General features: G+C 35.1%; 1 protein-coding gene across 1 annotated transcript in view; it reads left to right on the top strand.

The window, feature by feature from the left end:
- LOC150084631 (lysosomal-trafficking regulator-like) overlaps positions 1-24,377 on the top strand; it is a 686,318-nt gene that overhangs the window by 146,156 nt on the left and 515,785 nt on the right. The window contains exon 11 of the mRNA XM_090376308.1: positions 18,036-18,102. Within this exon, the coding sequence (XP_090232434.1) occupies positions 18,036-18,102 (67 nt within the window). The remainder of the gene's footprint in view (positions 1-18,035; positions 18,103-24,377) is intronic.

Here is a 24,377-nt window from a genome sequence, read left to right as displayed (position 1 = left end):
GGCTTCTGAGCTAAAACAGAATTTCTCCCTTTGCGAAGACATCAAAGCGTAACAAGCAAATATCTTCTAACGATACTTTTTGAGCAGCCGTTAGTTGTAATATGTTAGCTTTGTATTGTTACAAATATTGCAGTTATGTGAACAATACACATTTCAAGAAAGAAAGAAATTCATATCGGATGATTTTTTTTCTTTCTTTTGATGCACCAGTTTCGAAGTTTATAACGCAGCTATAAATAGAAATATTTTCTCGAAATTTGGTTAGAAGATCAAACCCAGGAAACTGCTGTTCTGATATTGTTTACTAAAAACAATTACAATAAAGCAAACTTTTTTTTTTTTTTATCAAATGCGCATTGCAGTGTTATCAGTTTTACACCAGTTTTTCCCGTTTCCAACAGATGAATTTCCTTGATCTTCTGTTCGTAGGAGCAATACACGTTGAAGATAGGATATACGATCTGTTCACCTTCCATAAACTGTTATTGGTACTGTATGGCTTTATTGCTTCTTATGTCAAAAACAGTAGCTCCTGTTCGTCTTTTGTTTATTTACACTTCTCCCTTACCGTCTCGATGTAGCCATACGATGTAGCTGTTTATATACTTCCCACGCTTTGCTTGTATTCACGCGGAGTTGTTTATCAGAACTGCTCCTCTCCGTAAAAAGAAATTCGCGCGCTTTACACCAAGAAACGAATCAAGTGTCGGGTTTCATAAGCTCTAGGCTGGTTAGGGCGGGGGTAAAAAAATTAATTGAAAAGGCCTAAAAAATTGCATACTTGATGTCACATTTTTGTCATTTGCGTGAAATTCAATAGAAGGTTTTGAAAATTTAAGTGGGAAAATTCAAGAAAACAGTTCTGGCTCCAACTATAGCGAGTTTCAGCTCTGTAATTAGAGTAAAAATTATAGAATTAACTTGCTGAACCCAGTTGGGGCTGGTACGTACCCCAACAGACTGAGATACGGTTAAGTAATAGACCATTTCAGATTCGGTTTTGCAACGTGCTTTCCAAAACATTTATGGGAAAAAGAAGTCCCTCGGGACATTTCTTTAGTGCCACATTTAAATTGGAATTAATTCTGTCACTAAATGTATACTTAACACAGTTGACACTTATCTTTATTCTGACGATCTTGCTGTCTCACGTCAATCTCAAAATATATGGCTAATCGAAAAACAATACAATGCACCATAAACAAGTTGGGAAAATGGGCAGAAAATAATGGCTACTGACTTTCTAAACAAAAAAAAAAATTCTGCCAGAAGTGATCATTACATCCAGACTCTGACTTATGACATGGTTTTCACTAAGTTCCATTCAGTCATAACATCAAATTTCTAGTTCTCTTGTTTGATAAGAGACCTAGAAATTTGATGGATCATGATAAATATACCATACTGACTGCCGAAAGACATTAAATCTCTTCAGAACAATACCTGTTCTAGCATTGGGTCCTATGTGCTACTGCTTTTATATCATGTTCTAATCATACCCAAACTAGATTCTGGTGACCCTGTTTATGCTTCAGCCTGGAGAAAGTGTACGGAAATGGCTTGTTCCTATATGCCACATGTATGCATTGCACTTAGAGCCTTTCAAATGTGCCAGTTTTGATTCTCTACACAGAAGCCTACAAACACCCTCCCCTCCTGTATCTCCACGTGCAAACTCTACTCATGAATTATGTAGCCAAAATAACCCGACCACCTGACATATCAATATCTCTTTCAACCACAGTGGGAAAGCCTGTATAGGAACAAACCACTTCTAAACCAGTCAGTTAGCATTTGAATACAGAAGCTAACCACACTAGTGTGTGTGTGTTTCTGTAACATACTCCTCCTAGAAGTCAAGGTAACTTATCCACTGTGGCAAACTCCTTTCATAAAAACAGACAATAAGGTTGGTGCGGCTGTGATATTTTCTAGCAATAACATTTCCATGCAACTTCCATTGGAATGAAGTGTGTACATGGCAGAATTCTGTGCAATTGTATGCCTTCAACCAACAATTACTCTTTCAGTGCTATGTGTGCAATTCAACATGTACACTGTTACAGTCATCCTCAGTTGCTATTCTTTATAGGCTGCCAGTGTATTAAGTCATGAGTTAGTTGCTGTACCTGCAGCCTTTGGCATTGTTTATATTGAATAGGTAGGCTCTTATGGCAGACGAAGAAAAGTAGTGCAGCACTCAAGGTCAAGCTTGTAAATTTTTTAATATATAAACATTAATTTTGTTATTTTAGTATTATTAGTGGCAAATGATGTAAGAAGCAAGCTTATAAAGCATAAGCAAAAAAAAAAAACTCAAAACACTACACATCCATACCCCTCCAAGTATATTTCTAGTTCTTCCTTGAATTTATTCAAATCACCCCACTTCAACAACAACAGATGGAAGTTTCTTTTGACAATCAACCACCCACAGACTGAAGGAAAACTTCCATACATCTATATCATCAAAGTTTCTTGTGACGACCGACTAACTGGTTAAAATAAATTTATTAAAATAAAAATATAATATATACATAAGATAAAACAGAAATAAAATAAAAGCGTTAAATATATATAATAAAAGCGTTAAAATATATAGTAGCTTTCGAAGCGAAGTGCCTCTTCATCAGCTAGTCTGTGATGGTGTATTTCAGTATATATTAATGGTTACAATAGCACAAGTCAGCTGGACATGATCATGTATCACAAGTCTGGTGTCGGTAAAGCAGAATTACGTACACGTGATGATCGCCAGCGCTCATCACACTGCAATACAGTACATTCTATAATAGGGTGTAAATGTACTTCCCTCGTCCGATTCATAGTACTATTATTGGTGGCTATGTGTAGTGCTTTAATTCATGAGTGCTTGCGGTAATCACGTGAATAGTCGACGATTTCAATACCCCATTGGGGATCAAGATTGTGCTGCTCAACCCAATAATGTTCGGTGACTGCAGAGTGAACACCAGACTCTTGATACATGATCATGCCCAACTGACTTGTGCTATTGTAACCATTAATATATACTGAAGTACGTCAGTTACAGACTAGCTGATGAAGAGGCACTTCGCTTCAAAAGCTACTATATATTTTAACGCTTTTATCTTATTGTATTTTAATGCTTTTATTTTATTTCTGTTTTATCTTATGTATATATTATATTTTTATTTTAATAAATTTATTTTAACCAGTTAGTCGGTCGTCGCAAGAAACTTTGATGATATAATGCAACCCGACGCACAAGGCCTGTTTTCTAATGTTCCATACATCTTTTCTCAATTTGAATTTATACCCCCTCGTGTGTAGCCTCATAAGGAGGAAGAATGCCATCAAAATTTAGCTTACTGAATCCGTTCAAGACCTTAAATACCTCAAACAAGTCTCCTCCCATGTGTCTCTCCAGACACTGCAGTTTGCAGAACAGAAACCTTTTTTGGTAAGAGCATCCTTTTGTTCCCTTCGCCAATCTGTTGGCCCTTCTTTGCACCTGTTTTAGTAGATCTAAATCCTTCCTAAAGTGATATCTCTAGACCTGTATACAGTACTCAAAATGTGGCTTAACTATGGCCTTATACAAGGGGATAATCAACTCCTTATCCCTGCTAGCAAAGTTTCTGTATATATCATTTTTAGTTAAGAATTGGAGACATAATGTTTCTAATTCTTAAGCAAAAATTGTTCATATGAGAAAGTTTTTCTGCTACTTTTTAGAAACACACACACACACACACACACACACACACACACACACACACACACACACACACACACACACACACACACAAGTGCTTTTTTTGGGATGGTACGCAACAGTACTGTGTACTGGCACCTTTATTAACAGTGACGTGTGACATTTGAATGCAATGCACTTCGAAATTTGTAATATTCTGTAAATTTTTTTTCACATGTTCACCTACTATTCAAATAAGCTTAAAATTATTTAACTAAATTTGCATTTTTTGCTGTCTATTGTAAAGATAATTCTGTATTAAACTGTATAACCATTTTTATAATTCTAAATTACCCAGTCGGACCTCTCTTTAATGAAGTCCTTTTATAGCGAAATATTTTGACTTCCACTTGGAAGTTACATTTAAAATACTTTCCATTGAGTGAAGAAAATTTTCATACAGCGAACGGATTAGGAGAGAATTAACTTGGTACGCACTTTTCGTATTTCTGTCCTTTAGGCAATTAGTCCTGCTGCGTGAATTAAGAGAGCTAAAGCATTCCACAACTTAGTGGTACCTGGTAAAACCTATGAAGGTGTATTCCCAATGGGCCCTGGCCCATCTTCTACTGCAATGGATCCAGCCTTTCCCCGTACAGTGGCCATATTCAAAGAAAATATTCGAAAATTTTATTAAATGCAATACACAATTATATTTACCGAACAAAACATTTAATGAGTTTTTTTTATAAATAACAAAATTTAAAATGCTGTTTTAATTCACTTTCCTTGCGGGCGGTAGGTTGGACACCTCTGTGAATCAAGTGTTCCGTTTGAGAATTAGAAAAGTGATTTTCTTTTACCCCGACAAATAATCATCTGTTGTTTCGCAGAAGTGCGTTATCCACAATTATCTGTAAATTTTCCCTATCTCTGTTTACATGGTCACAGTACCTGAATATCCGAATGACACTGACATTTTGGACAGTTTCAAAAAAAAGAGAAGAAAAAATTCAAATTTAAGAACTAGTGACAATACCGATGACGAGAGACTGAAAATGAGGACAACGAAGGTATAATCCTTCTAAACATGAATTGTTGTAATTTGGTGAAAGCGAAGTTAGAAAATTGTCAATTAGGTTACAGTTAAATGAAAGATATGCAATTTGGGGATACCTAATTGATAAGAAGGTTTTGGAAGAATTGAAGAATTTGAGGAACACTCGGAGTACGATACCAATTTCATCGAGTGAATGTGAACGAGGATTTTCACAAATGAATCTAATTGCCAGCCCTTCGTTGATGACAAAAACAGTTTCTTCACTACTGTTTCTTAAAATTGTAGGCCTACCACTGACCTGCTTCGATCCAGCAAATTACGTTGATTCATGGCTGCTTCGGAAACGTCATTCAGCAACCGACACACAAAGAGGAAGAAAAGAAGTCGGCGTAGGACAGGGATCGGCAACCTGTGATTCACGAGCCGCATGCAGCTCTTTTAACACGTAAATGCAGTCTTTAAATTTACAGCTCACATGAAGCACAATTTGAAATGGAGTTAAGAGGACTTAAAAATCAAGGACATGTGGAGTGCAAATAAAATGCCCTAAAACTTGGATTTGGAGAGGCAAAAGGCTGCCCTTGCAATTGCAACAAATGGACGGCGATAGATGAGTTTAAAATACAGACCAAATTGTGTTCGATGCGTGGATTGTGTTTGAGCTTACCGGATCCATATATAAATTCGAAAATATTTGTGTTTGGACTTCTCAGTTTTTGGTTCAATGTATTTCTGCAAGAAAATATTTTTGAACATGGACTATATCAAAAATAAATGAAGAAACCGTCGTCTGAACAATGCGAGCATGTTTAAAGCTCAGCATGTTTAATTACCACATACTCACATGATGTTGAGAGACTCACTCAAGAAGTTCATCAGCAAAAGTCACATTAATTTGTACCTAATTGGATGTTTGTTACGTTTTTTTCAGTATTAATAAATAATATTTCAAAATATATATTTTTTTAATAAACACTTTCCCACTCTTCCATTTCTTAAACTCTCGCCCCTCCCCCCTTCCTCCCAGCTTGAGCTGAGGTGCGGCTCTTCGGATTCTCTCCTTTTTTTTTTTAATTAGATCAAAAATGGTTCTTCACTTAAAAAAGGTTGCCGACCCCTGACATAGGGTGTCAGATGAGAACTTAATAAAAATTTGGAATATTCTACAAAAACTTTATTATTAAATTATTTTTTACTTATTTTACTTATTTTTTTATATACTTGAATAATAAATTTATGTTTAATAAACTGTGTAATATACTTAATTTGTTGTTCTTATTCTAAAAACATTACTACTAAAGTAACAATATCAGAAAAAAAAATTTAGAGTACTTTTCATATCCTTTTAATTTTCAATTTTTCCTGATAGCAAAGAATGAGTACCGGCACCTATTTTTTTACAAAAAAAAAAAGCACTGCACACACACACACACACACACACACACACACACACACACACACACACACACACACACACACACACACGGTGCAGAGAAACTCTACCAACCAACTTGTGATAGATGGTACCAAAACAAAAATTTTTTATCAAGTAAACATAGGTCGTAAATGAGTCGTTATAGCAGCAGAAGCTATTAAAGGGTTGCAAAAATCAAAATAACACATTCAGTAGTTTAATGCATACAAATCATTTGCTGTTGTATACAAAATAGAAAAAAACAATTCATAAGAAGTGCTCAAACTGGTGACCATGATGTTCAATGCATAACTCACACCGATGTATCATTGAATGGTGTAGCCATTGGAAGTTCCTAGGATTGCCTTGTGTCTCTGCGCTTGCTGCGACAATCAGTGCTATAAGTTCCTCCACTGGCGTTTCATACACAAGTCTTCATGTATCCCCAAAAGAAAAAGTCCAAACAAGTCAGATCAGGCGGCCTTGCTGGCTAGTCTACAGGTCCACCTTGACCAATCCATCTGCCTGGAAATGTATGTAAGTGTGCACGTACACGGCTGTGAAAATGTGGTGATGCGCCATCATGTTGGAACCACATTTGTGCTCGGACAATCAGAGGACCATCTTCCAACAACTCTTGAAGTGTTTACTCTAGAAAATGCAGAGTCATCCATCTAAACGTGCAGGCAACATGTATGGTCCAACTAAAACATTTCCCACAATGCCAGCCCATACATTGACGCTAAACCTGTGTTGGTAACCATGTTCAACCATTGCATGGGGATTATTCTCTGCTCACACATGACTGTTGTGCAGTGGTGAGCTATAGCGGTCTCGCGAGAGCTCATTGTTATTTTTTTTTTTGAAAATTTGCGAGCTCATTGTCGAGATGATCATTTATTTTACAAATGAAATCCTGGATGTAATTACTAAGAATCTACAGTGGAAACTACGGCGGGACGAATGAGGTCCCCATTCCCAGTATTTTAATGGCGAAATCGATCAATTATGTATTTTAAAATTGCTTCATTTTTGATTTAATTACAGTCGGACCTCTGTTTAACGAACTTTTTTATAGCGAATATTTTGATTCCCCTTGGTAATTACATTTAAAATAGTTTCCGTTGAACGAAGAAAATTTCCATATAACGATGGATTAGGAGAGACAACTTTCTATGCATTGTTCTCACCTCTGGCCTTGAGGCAATTTAGGTAATTAGAAAGTGCAAATTAAGGGTGAAAGGGATTACCTTTCCACAATGTTAGTGCTGTTCGTAAAACCTATGCAGTCACACTAGTCAATGTGCTTTCCATAGCCAGTCAGAGGATTAAGAAGATTCTCGACATGGATTATAGCCTCTGGTCAACCTGTGTTGTGGTTCCCCTTTACTCCGACAAATGGGCGTATGTTTTTTGGAGAAGTGAGTGATCCATGTCTTTCAGTAAATTTCTCCTGTCTATGTTTACATGGTCACAGTAGCTGAATATCCGTGTGATTCCGACATTTTGCACTGTATTCAAAGAACTAGTGATGGTAGCAACGTAGAAGGGAGATTGAGGCAACTAAGATATTAAGTAAACTTTACCAAGATGAAATGTTGGCAGATTTTGAAACTTTGTCGAGCCTTTCACTGTGTAGAAAATGTTCAAAAATATAATGGCATATGGGCAATAATAAAAAAAAAAAAAAAAAAACTATTACCAATCACCAAAAAACTAGCGCAAATTAAGGATGATTGCTAAAGAACTTTATGTGGAAACTATAAAGATCGGTTGTGTGTTTGGGCGACAGTGAGCAACTTGTAGCTGGCGGACAGCAATTGTGGGTTGGAGGAATCATCCCGCTTTGTGCAAACATTTTGAATCAGAAGTTAAATAATCCAGGATTATTAAATGGACTTTTAAATTTGGAATTTCTTAACCATTTAGCGCTAATGATCGACATCTTGCAGGAGCTCCTTACCTTTCAGAAGCTTTACAAAGTTGCAGCATCACAATGGTAAAAGCATATCAATTAATTATTCAAACTATGAATGCTATTGCTAATTTGAAAAATTCTGAAGGAAATTATGAAGCTAAAATTGAGAGCAGGGTGAAGTGGAAAGAATTTGAAGGAATCAAAATCGAAAGTAAAAAAAATTATCTCGTGACAGATTATTAAATGCATTGTTTTATCCTTAAAGGATAAGTTATTAATGCAACAGGGTGATTAAATAAAGAAAATAATGATACCATTGAAAGTAAACATATGCTACTGGAAATCATGGAATGTGAAAGAACTTTCGTCTCGGTGGCAAGCCAGTGAAAACCGAATAAGAAATTTAAGTTTTCTGATAAAATACGAAATAAAAATTAATAATTTTTGAGATTTTGTCGAAGACAATTTCGCTGAAAGCGAGCTTTCAACGTAATGAATAATATTGTGTGAATAAATTAATGAATAATGTTGACAATTAAACACGTTGCAGATTATGATGACTATACATCTAAATGGAAAACCATTGCTTCAATTTGATCCGGATCGTTACGTCAAATCATTCCTCTGTAATCATCGCTCAGCTATTGAATAAAGCAGAAGATTGACAACAAATCTTAATAAAGAAGTAAATTGTACATGGCAATTTTTAGAGTAAATTTTTCTTGTAAATTAATTTTATCTTTTAAATTATTTTTATTATTTAAATTATTTTTAAATTAATTAATTCTGTAAATAAATTTTTTTTCATGTAATCTGATTTTTTGTGTACTTTTTCTAGAAAGTTTTTTTTTTTTTTTTTAATGTAATATTTGTTTTTATATTGTGGAATGTTTTGTGATAGGTTTTATATTATTTGTGATATGGTAATTTTCATGTTATTTTTTATTCGCAATATTAAAATTTTATCATGAAAAATATGTATCCATTATATTTCCATAGTTGCACATAATAAAATAATAAAAAAGTTGGGCGTGTGACAAGCATGTGCGGTAGATGGTTAATGCGAAACATCCTTCGCGTTTCTTTTAGGTATTTTGATTTGTATATGATATGATTACGAAATAAAAGGACTTTTTTATTGTAAATATGTTCTTGATCATTCACAGATTTTCATTATTTCTGGAAGACAAGATACAATGGATTTATGATAACTAAAGTAAGAGATGCATACTTGCGAGTGCAAAGTATCTAAATATCTCTGTTAATATTTAGATAGCACCGATTGATGTACTGATCTTGTATTTGAAGCTATATACGCAGCTGTTAGGGGAACCTAACAATGAAATGTAACAAAAATGCGAGATGAAAAAAGAAATTGTTGACAAACATTTGTATTGTTGCAATCATACTTACTGCAGTAGTAACTTCAGGAAGCATGATTGTGATGTCATGCTATTCTAAAAAGTTAGAACTCCATACACTGTCATATCCAGTTATCATCGTAAACAAGGTTTTTGCGTTTTTTTTTTTTTTTTTTTTATATAGACCTAGGAACGTTGTACCTATTCACTTATATGCATGGTTAAAGGGTAATAAGCCATATCTGTCCAACTCAAACCCCCTAAATAAGCCCTTGACTCGAGATATCATACCGGTCACAAAAAAATGCGTCACACACTCTAATCACACTAGTAGTGCGAGCGTGGGAAGCACCTCTAGCGGAAGCCGCGGATGATGTCACTTCCGTGACTGATCAAATTTACTTGGTAGAAAGTGGATAAACTGTGAGCCCATTGTTAAAATATTCATAGCTCACCACTGCTGTTATGGCTGTTGAACAAATCCCTCTTGGGTGAAACTTTTTTTACAATGATGAAACATGCTTCATCATTGTAAAGCACATTATTGGCAAAATCAGGCTGCAAGTTTATTTCCTGTAAAAATCAGTGGGAGAACTCGACACGGTGGGAAAAGTCAGCAAGTTCTAGTGCATGCAATTTCTGCCATCGGAAAGGATGTAGTCTGGCTTTGTGCACCCCATCCCACACAAAACAAGGCTGCACACCCAATCGGCCTGCAATGGCACTTGTGCTGGTAGAAGAAGTATTAGCAAAGATTTGCAAAACCTGTTCCTCAAACCAGGGTGTCCTAGCAGTGTGTCGACGTCCAGTATCGTGCATATTCATACCGAAAGAGCCACTATCCCACAATCTTTGGTGTATTGCAGCAAATGTTGTGTGGTGAGGCAACCTTCTGCCTAGGAAGCGTTCTTGATAAATTCTGCGAGCCTCTCTTCCATTTCCATGTCTGTACCCGTACTGAACATAAAATGACCTTACGCGTTTATGCTATTAGCGGCAGATACGCACCACTCCGAGGACCTCTAAATGCATGCATACATTAATGTTGATAGTAGTCGTATGTTCGAGCACTGTGTTATGGATTGTTTTTTCTGTGTTGTATGCAACAGCAAATGATTTGTTTGCATTAAATTACTGAATGTGTTGTCCGATTTTTACAACCCTTTAATAGCTTCTGCTGCTATAACGACTCATTTGCGACCTATGTTTACTTGACAAAAAGTGTTTCATTTGGTACCCTTTATCACCTGTTCAAGTTTGTCGGTAGAGTTTCTCTGCACCCTGTTTATACAGTAAACCCTCGATTTAATGGACCCCGATATAATGGATTTCGGATTTAACGAACTGGACAAATAATACAGTAATGTACATATTAATCTCGACCGTATTATTTTTTTAGAGTTATACAAAACTTCAGTGTTATTATTAATTAAAAATTAATTATAATTACCTATTTCCATTATTGTTTTGATAATTACCTACTTTTATTTTTATAATCAAATTCAGTAAATTGTTTTTTATTCTTTCTGAAAATGTGTTCAAATAGCTGTTTTCCCAGATTACAGATAAATAAGAGCAGGTGGTAGGACTTGCGAGCTGAACGTGACTCGGACACTCAAGTCTAATGACTTACTTTGTTTTGGTCTCAGTCTGCCTCAAGCTATCATGCAGTCAGATTGTATACGGAGTGTTTCTGTGATTTCTGAATTGTGACTTTATTTATTAAATAATTTTTCAATCCTTACAATTTAAAACGGTATCAAGTGAGAGAAAGCGCGTGAACTTAAATGTGGCACACAAATTAGAGCTAATTGAGAAATTAGAACAAGGCGTAAATTTACGAGAGATTTACGGCGTAAAAAAAAACAACCTGTTTTTGATATCTTTAAATCAAAGACCAAATTGAATTTGTTGAACATAACCTGTGTTTTCTTGTTATTAATTTCCAAACTGAACTTCTTGCTTTCATACTGCAGTTCTTCAATATTTTGCTGCAATTCTTCTGGATCATTGGCAAAGAGAATGATATTGTAAGTGATTCAGGTAATTTCAATTTATCTTGAGTCCTTTATCATTCCAATTTAGCTTTCTAAAAATTTTTTTTTTTTCTAAACAGGCAGAAAATAGTTTTGGGGAGATTGTGTCTCCTTGTCAGATGCCTTTTTGTACATTGATCTGAACTTTGATCATTGTTGACCTGTATTGATGCAGTTAGCTTTTCATATATTGATTTGAGAATATTGATGTAATCTCTGTCGGCACCTTGGTTTTAACCAACCAAGGTGTTGATTATTGTTTGTTTTGTGACTGATTAAAATGTTTTTTCATAGTTGATGAAAGCTATACATAGCAGAAGGTTGTATTCATTGTGCTGCTGATTCTTTGGGTTGTGCTGTATCAAGTATTGTGCCTATTCTTGAAAATACCTTTGTGAAAACCTTGTGGACAACTAGCAATAGGCTTCTTGGTTGGTAGTTTTTTTAAATTTGCCTTGTCACCTTTTTTGTGCTAGGATGGCTTCTGCATTTTTCCATGCTACAGGTACTTTGTTAAGTAGAAGGCATTTTGAAAATAGTTTGGCTGTACCTTTACATACTGGCTGGCCTCCAGCTTTCGGCAGTGATTTCATTGGGTGCTGTTGCTTTGCCATTTTTCATTGATTTTACATCAACTTTTGCTTCCTTCCTATTAACTGGCCACGGGTCCTTCAAGAGACGCCTTCTAGAGTTCGGCCTAGTCGAGGATGCCCTCTGTACCTGCGGAGAACCTGAAGACTGGGATCACGTGATGCACTCATGCAACGTATACTTAGATCTAAGAAACCAACTACTCCTAGACCTCCACACTACATCACTTCGGCCTCCACACTACATCAGCAACTCCCGAACACTACTCCTGGATAACCTCCTCTAGACAGCAACTGATACCCAGCACCGGAAACTTCCAGACATGAAACTGCAAACGGCGGACAGCCCTGTCGACGCCGCTCCGTGATTCTCCATTGTGACGATCCTGGACTCTTTAATTTGAACTTTACCTATTCTCTTCTTCCTACCCACTGTCTTTCTCCAGGACTCCCACAGCGGCACCTAGCACTCTTCCTGCTCCGTTTCGCCTGGGAGGATGCCTACGCTCTGTCATCCTCGCTATCTTGTCTGTCTTCCACTTTCCTGTCTCTTCTCTGCTCTTTCCTTGGCCCTCCCCACTCTCGCTCCTGCAAGAGTGGACGGCCCGTCAGATGTCTTTTACTCCCTGGTCCGGCTCCTCGTGCCAGTGGACGGATGCTGGGAGGCTCCTTCCTGGTGATCGCGCCTCCCAGTAACGAAGAGGCCAGTCAAACAACACAAACAACACACTACTCACAACTGACTGGCTTTGCTATGTTAACAGAGTATTTAACGCGGATTTGTGGGAAACCACGGGAACCGCATAACAAAAAACACTATGTCCACTATCAACTTTTACTTGTACCAAAATTTCTGGTACGGCTTCTGCACCTGGTGTAGCATCCAATTGTCCTTTATCCTTATAAAGATTTGAATAAAATTATTCCACTTGTTTTACAACCATAAAAGTAGAAAATATTGCTTTGAGTAATTCTTATTGAAAGTAGAAAGTATTTTTTGTTGGGTTTTTGTTGTGCCATCCTGAAGCTTCAAAGCAGGCAGTTCTCTTGTGTATAGCCATTTTTCGTTTGTTTTCTTTAACCCTTTATTTTCTTCTAGTGTTCTTCTGACGAGATAGCATTGAACTTGCACATTCTCCATGCACTTTCTCATAGTCTTGCACATTTCTACATATTCTACCTTGTTTCTTTTGATACTCTGATTGGTTTTTCTTGTTTTACAGTAGGTTCAAGGGCATAGGCAGTGTCTGAAACAGTCTCAATGACTTGGTCATTATCGGTTGAAAAATCTGTGCCAGGAAGGTATCGCAGTACTCAAAAATGTACAGTTTTAGTTCAAGATTTTGACGATTTTTCAGTACTTCGTTAGTGTTGAATTTCTTCACTTTATTTGACTTGACTTTCTTCAATTTCTTTTGTTCTTTCTTGCCAATAAATTTTAATTTTTGCTCTCAGCAACTGATTGTTACTATTAGCATTAGTTGAGGCATATGATTACTTTCATGTGGTTACTTCCAACATTAAAATGGTTCAAGACTGAGCAGTCATCGTTTTATTGTTTATCAGTATGAAGTCAATTTTGCTAGTATTTCCAAGAGGACTCATGTTCATTTTCATTGTGCCTTTTTCTTGAAGAATGAGTTACAATGAACAAATTTTGTTATTCCCCAAATTCAATTAGTGGACTGCCCCCTATCATCTCTTTTTCTAGTAAACATATGGGTCAACAAATCTTTTCCCATTCTGGATCTTACAAATTCTCACATGAAGTCTCCCATTTCAAATTTATTGTGGTAGTCTTTCTGCTTGTAAGTGCTGAATACACTTTCATAAAATTCTTCAATTTCATCACTGTGGCTACTTGTAGGAGCAGAAGCATGAATAATTTGAAGAGAATAGGAACTATTTAGCTTAATAGCATACCAAGCAATTCTTTCAGTAATATTTTTTACTTTTATGGTTGTCAAAAGACAATTTAGTCTTTTATTGATCAGGAACCTAATTCCACCACACCATCATTATTTGTTCCTTTGTAGTACAGCCAGTGTTCATCTTCTAGTTTGAGCAACTCTTTGCCTTTTCTTTGAATCTCACATAAAGTGATGATGTTCCAATTGATGTTTTTCAGCTCTTGTAATAGTTCTAGGCATGAGTACTTCTAGATTGAATGTTATGCATTGCAATATATAATATCGGTTGAGCCTCGTGATTCTTAACACCCTCTGCCGTTCAGCTGGTCTTTCTGCCCATAGGTAGTAGCTCACAGGCCTCTGCTGAATGGTGGCCACTTATTTTGTTGTGAAGCGATGTTGAGGGAATGGACCATAATCTGCTACTTTGTTCCAGTGTGGATTTGCATATTTTGTATTGATTTAGTGTTGTCTTAGCTTTGATCTGTCATTATGAGTGACCCTGATAGGAGTATATGCTCCCTATAGCATGGTTCTCAGCTTCCTTGACACGTGCAAACACTCCCACTACGATAATGCATTGATATTTCAGTACAGTATTCAGGAAATATTACCTGACCACATATGCTCTTATACTCAGAAAAATATTTATCATTCTTTAAAAAATAACTTAAATACAGTGTTTATGAGACAGCCCACCTGCATGTGCTCATTTTCTTTAATACAGTGTAACATAGAGTTGCAACTGTCCTCTATCAGTACTAAGGTCACAATTAGAAGACAGTCGTAACTGTCTTCTAATCGTGACCTGTACTTTACTTTATAATTCTATTTTAATTTATATTCCAATTTTGTACTTAAACAGTTGCTCTATACATGCATATGAATTTTGTCTAGCTAATATAGATAACTGAAATTGAGTTGTCTGAAATATGAGAGGATATGGCAACCTGATGTTATATTATATCCATATTCTAGTAGTTCTCTTAAGTTTTGATGCTGTTTAGTAGATTTAAAATTATATATATATATATATATATATATATATATATATATATATATATATATTTTTTTTTTTTTTTTTTGTCTTATTTTTTTCAGGTTTCCTCTCCCTACCATACATATATGTGATTTTTACCATACATATTTTCTTTGATTTAAGTTAACAAGTTGGTCTTTCTTCTTCAAGGGTTCTATTTCCCATACATTCATCCTGTTGTACCCTTATTATTCAGGAAATTAAATTTAACCCTCTATTCTTATTTTTCTAATTTCCAAGCTGTTAGATTATTCAAGGGAAAGGAAAGTACAATTTTTTTTCTGTTTGTTTCACCTAGTGACAACTGGGCTAGTCAGGTGGGTAAAGTGCCTGCCTGGCAACCCAAAGGTCATGGGTTTGAATCCCGCCTCGGGCTTGGATCAGTGTAAAATGCAAAAACCTTGGGAGATGCATTATGGCCACAGAAGCCGATGCAGCAACAACTAACAAAAAAAAAAAAAAAAAAGTTTCACCTAGTGTTGGCTTTATTAGCCTTTAAAAGCTTCTCGCTCCCCCTTTCTTCAGATTCACCTGCCATTCACTTACCTTACCAGAGTATATTTGTACTATTTCATATTATGATTTTTGCTCTTTCCTTGTTGCAATGCACATTGGCAGATAACATTATTTATTTCATTATTTTGTTAATTTTAATTTTTCAACCACCTCAGTTTGTTTTAAATATCTCTTATATTTAAGTTATTTCTATTATTAAACACTTTACATCCTACACCCCCCCCCCCCCGGCCTTTTTTTTTTTTTTTTTTTAATGAAACCCCAAACACGAAAGGAATCAAAACCTATAGTACTTAGTACCATGCATGGGTTGAAGGAGAAGTATGGGGGGATGCCGGACTGCCGGAGTAAATAACTGTAATACTGGTGTTCCTGGTCTGCCTCTACAGGGCCAAGTGTGGGTAACATTGGGCCCCCAATTGGGATCTAATGGCTAAATGGCCAGATGCACAATGGTACACGACATTATACATATACAATATCCACACACTTTTAAATCTCTGGCCTCAGCAGTGTTATGTTTCACATGGCAATGTATACTATGTGGAGATGGGGGAAACCCCCTGGTGCTGTTTGACACGAATACACTTTAACACACACACACACACACACACACACACTCACAGTCTCTGAAGTATGAGGGATGGTCAGTAAGTGTTTACCTTCACCTGAAATATTTTAGTTAGATATTTATGTGTGTATGTGTAATTGAAACAAATGTTGAGCCAGCAGTTTAAATATTATCATTCTTCATATAAATGAAGAATGATAATATTTAAATTAATTTAACAGAACTGATTGTTGTTGAATAAATGATTAATCGTATCAGACTGGGACATTAGAGAATAAGAAAATATGGAGAATAATAGTTATTAAAAAAACTATGTACATTAGAAAGAAAAGTGGAGAATAGGCTATAGAAATAGTGAAAGAAAAGGATTGTGCCTTAAGCTATAACAAAAATAGAAGCTTAAAAAAATAATAAAATAAAATAAATAAAAAAATTACTATTGGGGGAGGTGCTGTAGATTTCAGACTGTTGAGGAGGTAATTGGAAAAAATGTGCAGTTGTAGATGGTAGCTACATGGAGAAGGATGAAATTTCAAATCTGTAACTCAAAGTGAGAGTAAATACTTATTAACCACTCCTTAGTCTCCAAAATAAGAAAAATGGGTAATATAAGTATGAATCTAGTTCACAACAGTTACATAGCTATAACTATCTGAATTTAATAAATTTATGGAATTCTTAAAATTCAAGTAGAATTAAATTTTTAAAAATTTTAGTAAATCAAACTCAGATCTAATTTGAAGAATTTTGTTTTAAAGTTAATTTTATATAAGTAGATAATAATAATACATAAGCACTTACCAGCTGTCTTTGCAATATCACCATCACAAAGGTCACTTGTTCACAAGAACTTGACTTTCTATGAGTGAAACATGCATATACTGTAGCTTACTTAATGTCATTCCAGATGGTTTGGTGGAAAAGAATCTGGGGTATTATCTTTATAGTCTCTTTACTAGGGTTTATTTGTGCCTTATCAGTAATATTACTGTGGGTATTGGCTTAGTGGATAATGAGGGATTATTACACACTTATGGATATGTGGTATTGAAAGAAAAAAAATTAAATTAGATTATTTTAAAATTAAAATAGAAAAAGATAAACTTTTTAATTAATAAACTGAATTATAATTACGACTTAACTGCAACCAACATCCCCCCCCCCCAATTAAGAAGTGCACTAACTGGTAAAGTTTTTTGAACAATATAATTTGGTTTATTAATTAAAAATTATCTTATTCTATTTTAATTTAAAATAATGTAATTCAATTTTTCCCCCTCTTTCAGGTTCCACATACCTATGAATGTGTGGTATTCTCCATTATCCATAGAGCCAATATCTGCAGTAAACCCTGCAAATAAACCCTGTTATAGGGTTTATTTTCAGGGTTTACTTCACCTGTTATAGGGTTTATTTGCAGGGTTTAGAGACTATAAAGATAATCCTTTAGATTCTTGTCCACCAGATCACCTGGCTTCTTTGAATTAGATCTGAGTTTGATTTACTAAAAATTTTTTGGAATTTAATTCCATAATAATAATTCTTAGTTGCTGTCTTTGCCGTCACTGAAATGGTAAGAAAATTTCACAAAACTTTTGACACCACTATGTAAATATTTCCAAATCAGAAATAAACATAATTAAGTGAACATAGGTTTGAGTTCCTTTATTAGCTTTAAATAACCTATATAAAAAAAGATATATATATATATAACCTATATATCCTTTTTTGCCTCTGTATTCTTGGCTGAGTGCAGTTTTGTATGTGTGGTACAGCGTAAGTATGTCTCATGTTTTGTCAGTGTCTGTCTATGTAAAGTTTGTTTTTTTTTTTTTTTAATCATCTTTTGTTATGATGTGTATATAATTTATTTGCTTTTGAAACATCTATATATTTATATTACAAAATGTAAATAGATGTTTATTTGAATTATGACTATTTTAGGGTGCAGTTAGTATGATATGTGAAGGATTTCATGATATAATGACATCATCTTTATTCCATTACAGAGGTACGTAAGCTGTATATATCTTTTTTTTTGTCAAGGAATAAACACACAATATTTTTATGCCTATAACTTGTTTTTTTATTGTTTCTTAAGTATTTACTTTACTTACTTTATAATTAAGCAACATAAATTAATAGTAATATTATTTCCATATAGTGCAAGGAAGATACAGGCTTTTGCTACATTGGCAAAAAAAAACAAATAGATAAGAAAATGCAAATTATATGTTTCCCTCCTCACACAGGTGACTATCCAGTTGACTTTTGAATTTATTCAAATTGTCAGCCTCAACTCTTTGTGAGGGCAACTTGTTCCAGCAATTGACTTGGTGGCTAAAAGAAAACTTCCTACAATTTAATCTAAACCTCAACAATTGTAATTTTAATTTATGACCCTTAGTTCTAGAATTCTTTATAACAGGGTGAATTCCACCTTCATTCATTTTACTAATCCCTCTCAGAGCTTTATAAACCTCAAGATGGTCACCTCTGAGGTGAATGGCCACCAAGCTCTGTAGTCCACACAGTTGGATTTATTCTGCCAATCTCAACATTTGAGTTATTATTATAATTATTAGCCATATGGTGCAAGGAAGCCTAAGGCTTTTACTGCAAAAGCCAAAAAAAAAAAAAAAAATTTATGAATTACCCTGGGAGAGAGAGAGAGAGAGAGAGAGAGAGCAAGAGTCAGAAGGGAGTCACCAAGAGAAGAATGATATCCAGCTCAGGACCTTGGGTGTGCCAAGCTCATACTCACCAGATTTGAGCCCCTTGGTTGCCCATCTTTGGACTCTTTCAAGAAGCTCAATATCTTTTTTCAAATGAGGCTCCATACTTGAACACAGCATTCCAAATGTGGTCTTACAATTGCCTTATACATTGGGATTATGACCTCCCTATCTCTGCAGGATCATGTTCGATGAATCATTGATAGGACACCATGGGCTTTCCTGTCTGCTTGTTTATACTTGTTTATACTGTTCAGAAAACTTCATATCTGCCTGTATTGTAACTCCCAGGTCTCTTTCCTCCTCCATGTTTTTAATTCAACCCCAACAAGTGTATAATTTAGTAGTGGGTTGCTATTCCCCAAGTATAAGACTTTGCATTTAGCAGCATTAAAAATCAATGTAATGAGCAGATGACAATTTAAAGCAACCTTATACTGACATCTGATAATGATCTACTGTTCCTGCAGTAGTTTTTTTTTATATGATTTGTACCTTAAAATAGAGATTTTAATAATGTCAAAAATTAGTCAGAATGAGAATGCTTGTACATATATATATATATATATATATAATTACTACTGTAAGAGTATAATTGGTACTATATAGTTTATTTAAACATATGCATAAAAGTACTAAGCGGGCCATAAGGCCAAAAGAACCTATAAAGACTAATATAGCCTGCCTTGGTTTACATTGCCTATACCCTAAAAATAAACATATAATTAGCATTAAAATAAAAATATAGAATAAAATAAAATAATGATTATATAGCTAATTATTGATAATCAGATACATTGAATGACACTTTTTCAACGGCTAATGCCATTCAATATATCCCACCAATAATTAGTAAGACTATCTGTTTCTGATTGTTATCTGCCTGTTTAACTAGGTCCAAATTATTAACATAAAGGCAATCTATGCTAAAATTTAAATTTAATAGCAATTACAGCTAGCCCAACAGATAGCTTTGAAACAAATAATACAGAAAAAGAGTGCCAACCATAATTTTCACTTCAGTTGTGGTGTTTTTTATTTATTTTATACATATGCCAAAGAAAGCTTATGCTAACATAAGGAGAAAGGAGATAACAATAAATATAGTAATAGTACCTCAATTTCCCTCTAATAGATCTTGAGGTATAAAATTTAGAGCTAGAAAGTAAAAAGTGAAAAGCAAAAAAAAATAGCTTTTTATAATGGTCATCATCATCAGCCATTTTCAGTCCGCTGCAGGATGAAGGCCTCTCCAGCAACTTTCCAGTTCCTTGCTTTGTGCAATGGCCATCTGTTTACTACCCACAAACTCATTAATTTCATCTATCCATCTCTGCCGTTGTCTTCCAGGTTTTCTTCTAGCTCCTCTTGGGTACCATTCTGTTATTTTCTTAGTCCATCTGTCATCATGTCTTCGAGCTATGTGTCCTGCCCAAGACCATTTTAGTTCTTTAATTTTGATAAGAATGCCCTTTACTTGAGTTTGCTGCCTAATCCATGTGTTTCTCTTCTTATCTAACAGTCTGATTCCAGTATAATTTGTTCCATTCTTCGCTGTGTACTTCTCAGCTTCTCTTCCATTCTTTTGGTGAGTGCCCAAGTTTCACTTCCATAAGTCATGGTGGGGAGTATACAGTCTGTCCTCGTATAGCACGATAGTTGCGTTCCTAGAAACCCTCGTGCAATGCAAAATCATGCAATATAAACAACAGGCCCTATGGGAAAAGTGGGGTTAGGTGCCGACCACCCAAGATTGAACACACATTTGGAACCAAAACATTACCAAACACAATAAATAATCGGGTAATTTTAATCGTTATAAAATACTTACGTATTTCATAACGATTAAAATACGTAATAAAAATAATATTATATTATAATAAAGTATTTTTAGTATTTTTTAATACTAAAAAAGTATTTTTACGGATAAAATACGTATTTTATTCGTAAAAAAATTATTATATTAAATAAAATAGTCGTAATAAAATACGTATTTTATAATACGTAAGTCGTAATAAAATATTGCTAATGCTTTTGCTTCTATCGTAAGCAAACTTGTTTTTTGTTTGATTTTCTATCCAAACAGATGACAGCCGTTCCATCTCTTCCAATTCTTGTGTCTTAATCTAATGGATTTTAATTACACTTTGAGTTGTTCCCGCTATGAAAGTTGTTTTTATTTTCTCTGCATTCTTTGTAATTCTCGGCGTTGCCTCATTTAGGTCTGTAGCACGTGCAATATCACATGGTCTTTCATTTCGCTCAAAGCGTTTCACAATTTCATATTTTTTCTCTATCGACAGAAGATTACTGGCCATAAGTCTTACGGGGGAAACCGCGGTGGGCCAGAGGCCGGTGTGATTTTGGCCATAAACCGTATTATGAGGCCACTACAAATTTTCCCGGGTAAAAATTTTTGACTCAGTCCGCCTCTGTTTATCGATATTGCTTCTTTTTTTTTCTCTCTGAATCTGCAGTGTCTTAGCCAGGACGCTTCCTTTTCACACCTTTTAAGTATTTTACTAATTTTTAGGGAATAAAGCAAAATTACAAGGTGAGGAGGCACGCTTGATATACATAAACAAAGCTGCGCGCGTGTAGCAACTGAATAAACAACACCGTAAAGGCCGAGATACACTATTAACACCTCACATTTTACTAAAGCACATTTCTGGGGGTTACTACCATAAAACAATAAAAACAATTTCCATTTGCGTTTCTGCTAGTGCAGTCTGTTATAAACTGGTAGTAAACTCCATCTAATTGCATTTGCTATTATATCGATAGCTGGAATTGTGTTGGTTTTTACGTTATTATGGTGAAATATGTTTCCCCTTCACTGATATAAAACACATAAATACATTTTCAGAATCTTCTTCATTCCTATCGTGTTGCGTTCAGTTGGGGTGATTCCGCGTTCGACTGCCATTTCTTGTAAACACAAAGGCGAATCGTGTATAAGCGAATTCGGTTCGTGTTATATAAGATAACGTTCCCCTATTTATAAATCGTGTATGATCGAATTTGTGTAATGCAAACACGTGTTATACGAGGACCGACTGTACATCGGTTCATTATTTTACGTTTCAGACAAACTGGGATATTGCTCTTCAGTATGTGACTATATTTCCTGAATGCTATCCATCCAAAATTTATTCTTCTCTTGACTTCCAGCCATTTATCATTATTACAGCTAATAACTTGTCCCAGATAAGTATATGACTCCACCTTTTCATTTACTGCTCCTTCAATCATTATGTCCCTTTCTGTGGCATACTTGTTCATCATTACTTTTGTCTTAGCCATATTCATCTTTAGTCCAAAATCCTTACTGACTGAGCATAACTGATTAAGATTTTCCTCTAATTCTTTGGGATCGTGGCTTATGACCACAATGTCATCTGCAAATCATAAATGGTTTTTGTACTCTCCATTCACATTGACTTCTTTCTGCGACCAGTCGAATATTCTGAAAGCTTCTTTAAGGGCAGCAGTAAACAGCTTCAGAGATATTGTCTCCTTGTCGAACTTCTTTCTCGATTTTAAATTTGTTACTGTCTTTGTCTAGTCTAATAAAGGAGACAACGTTCTGATATATTTTCTTCAAAATCATAATATATGGGGTATCTATGCCTTGTCTTTCCAGCACCTGAAACATTGCCTTATGCTGTATGGAGTCAAATGCCTTTTCATAATCCACAAATGCCAGGCATAATGGTGTTTTATATTCATTTGCTTTCTCCATTAGCTGTGAAATTACGTGAAGGTGATCCATAGTTGAGAATCCTATCCTAAAGCAGCTTGCTCTTTCGGTTGATTCTCATCAAGTATTCTTTTTAATCTGTTAGTAATGACCCTTGTGAACAACTTGTAGATGTGGGATAACAAGCTAATTGGTCTATAATTTCCAATTTCTGATTTATCTCCTTTCTTATGCAGCAAAACTATGATTGCATTATTCCACTGCTTAGGTGTCACACCTTTTCTAATGCATTTTGTGAAGAGCCTTGCCAGTTTTTGGTTTTTGTGTTATGTCTCTTCCCCCAATTTTAACAACTCTACAGTAACTTCATCTTCCCTCGGGGCTTTCTGATTCTTCATTTTCTTCAATGCATGTTCTACCTCATCAGGAAGAATATCGGGTATGTCGTATGTGTTGCTAATTTGTGATCCACCTTCCCCACTGCTGGCATCATTCCCTCACTCCTTGTATAATTCTCTATAGTAGTCTTCTGCTATTTGAATTATGCCTTCTCTGCTATTTATAAATACACCATCGCTATTCTTCAGTTTCTGTTTTACTGCTCATGGCTGCTGATTTAAGTTCTTTGTTTTCCCTTAATGCTTGTTCTACTTTTTTTGTGTTAAATCTTCTTATGTCCTCTCTGAGTCTCTTTCTAATGGCTTTGCATAAATCAGTATACTCAATTTTCTCCTTGTCAGTGTTTATCTTGCTCTTCATTTGTCGTCTTCAGTTCATCATAACAAGTGTTTCTTGACTAATTTTTTTTCTCTTTGAATTTCTTTTTATCTATAGGTTTTTTGGGCTTTATCACTTTCAGAAAGTTGTAATATTCCTTGTCTATATCTTGGTCCTGAGCAGTCTGGAGAAGCTCAAACTTGTTCTTAAGTTCCAGTACATACTGCTTTTTCTCCTCTTCTGTTATCTCAATGACCTTTGTATTATTTACTTGAGTCAGTTTTTTCCTTTCCTTTCCTACATCTATATCAATCGTGCATCTTGCCATTCTGTGATCACTTCCAACATTTATTTTATTCAGGACGGTAACATCATTCAAGATATATCTTTCTGATTCTTCATTTTCTTCAATGCATGTTCTGTCTCATGAAGGTAGTGAGGATGAAGTCAATTTTAGTTGTTAATCTATTTGGACTCTTCCATGTCCACTTTCTGTTCACCCTTTTCTTGAAAAAAGTGTTCATTACTGACAATCCTTGAGATTCTGCGAATTCCACAAGTCTTTCCCCTCTTTCATTTCTTTCACCAATTCCAAAATTCCCTATGATTCCCCTTTCTGCACTGTTTTGTCTTTTTCCTACCTTAGCATTGAAGTCCCCATAATAATAGTGTAGCGGGTTTTCTGCTCATCTAGAAGACTGTCAATTTCTGTGTTCATTTCTTCAACCTCTTCATCATCATGGCTCGATGTTGGTGCATAAATCATTATAACCTTTAGCTTGTGCCTCTTTGAAATCTTGAGTATTAGTCTTGACACCCTTGGTGATGTACTTTATAATGGTACTTAGGATATATTGGGAGCATAACTGCCTGAACCTTTAGTAAGGGATCCTGGTATAACTGCATGGGGTTAAAGGATGGTATGTAATGGACCAAAAACTGGATTATAATAATAAAGAAATATAGAATAGCAATTGTTGATAGTAATAAGGAAATATGTAAATAAAAGAAATAACTATTACCAAATTTATGAATATTTAAATTAAAATTGCCATTTGTAAGAATATTATAATAATTAAAATAATTCATCTTATGTGATATAATAATAAATTGCAAACCACCATTACAGAA

This window comes from Mastigoproctus giganteus, chromosome 6 (genome assembly GCF_048544385.1).
Source record: "Mastigoproctus giganteus isolate SK-2022 chromosome 6, ASM4854438v1, whole genome shotgun sequence".
NCBI classification, from domain to species: Eukaryota; Metazoa; Arthropoda; class Arachnida; order Uropygi; family Thelyphonidae; genus Mastigoproctus; species Mastigoproctus giganteus.
This window is presented reverse-complemented; position numbering and strand designations above follow the sequence as displayed.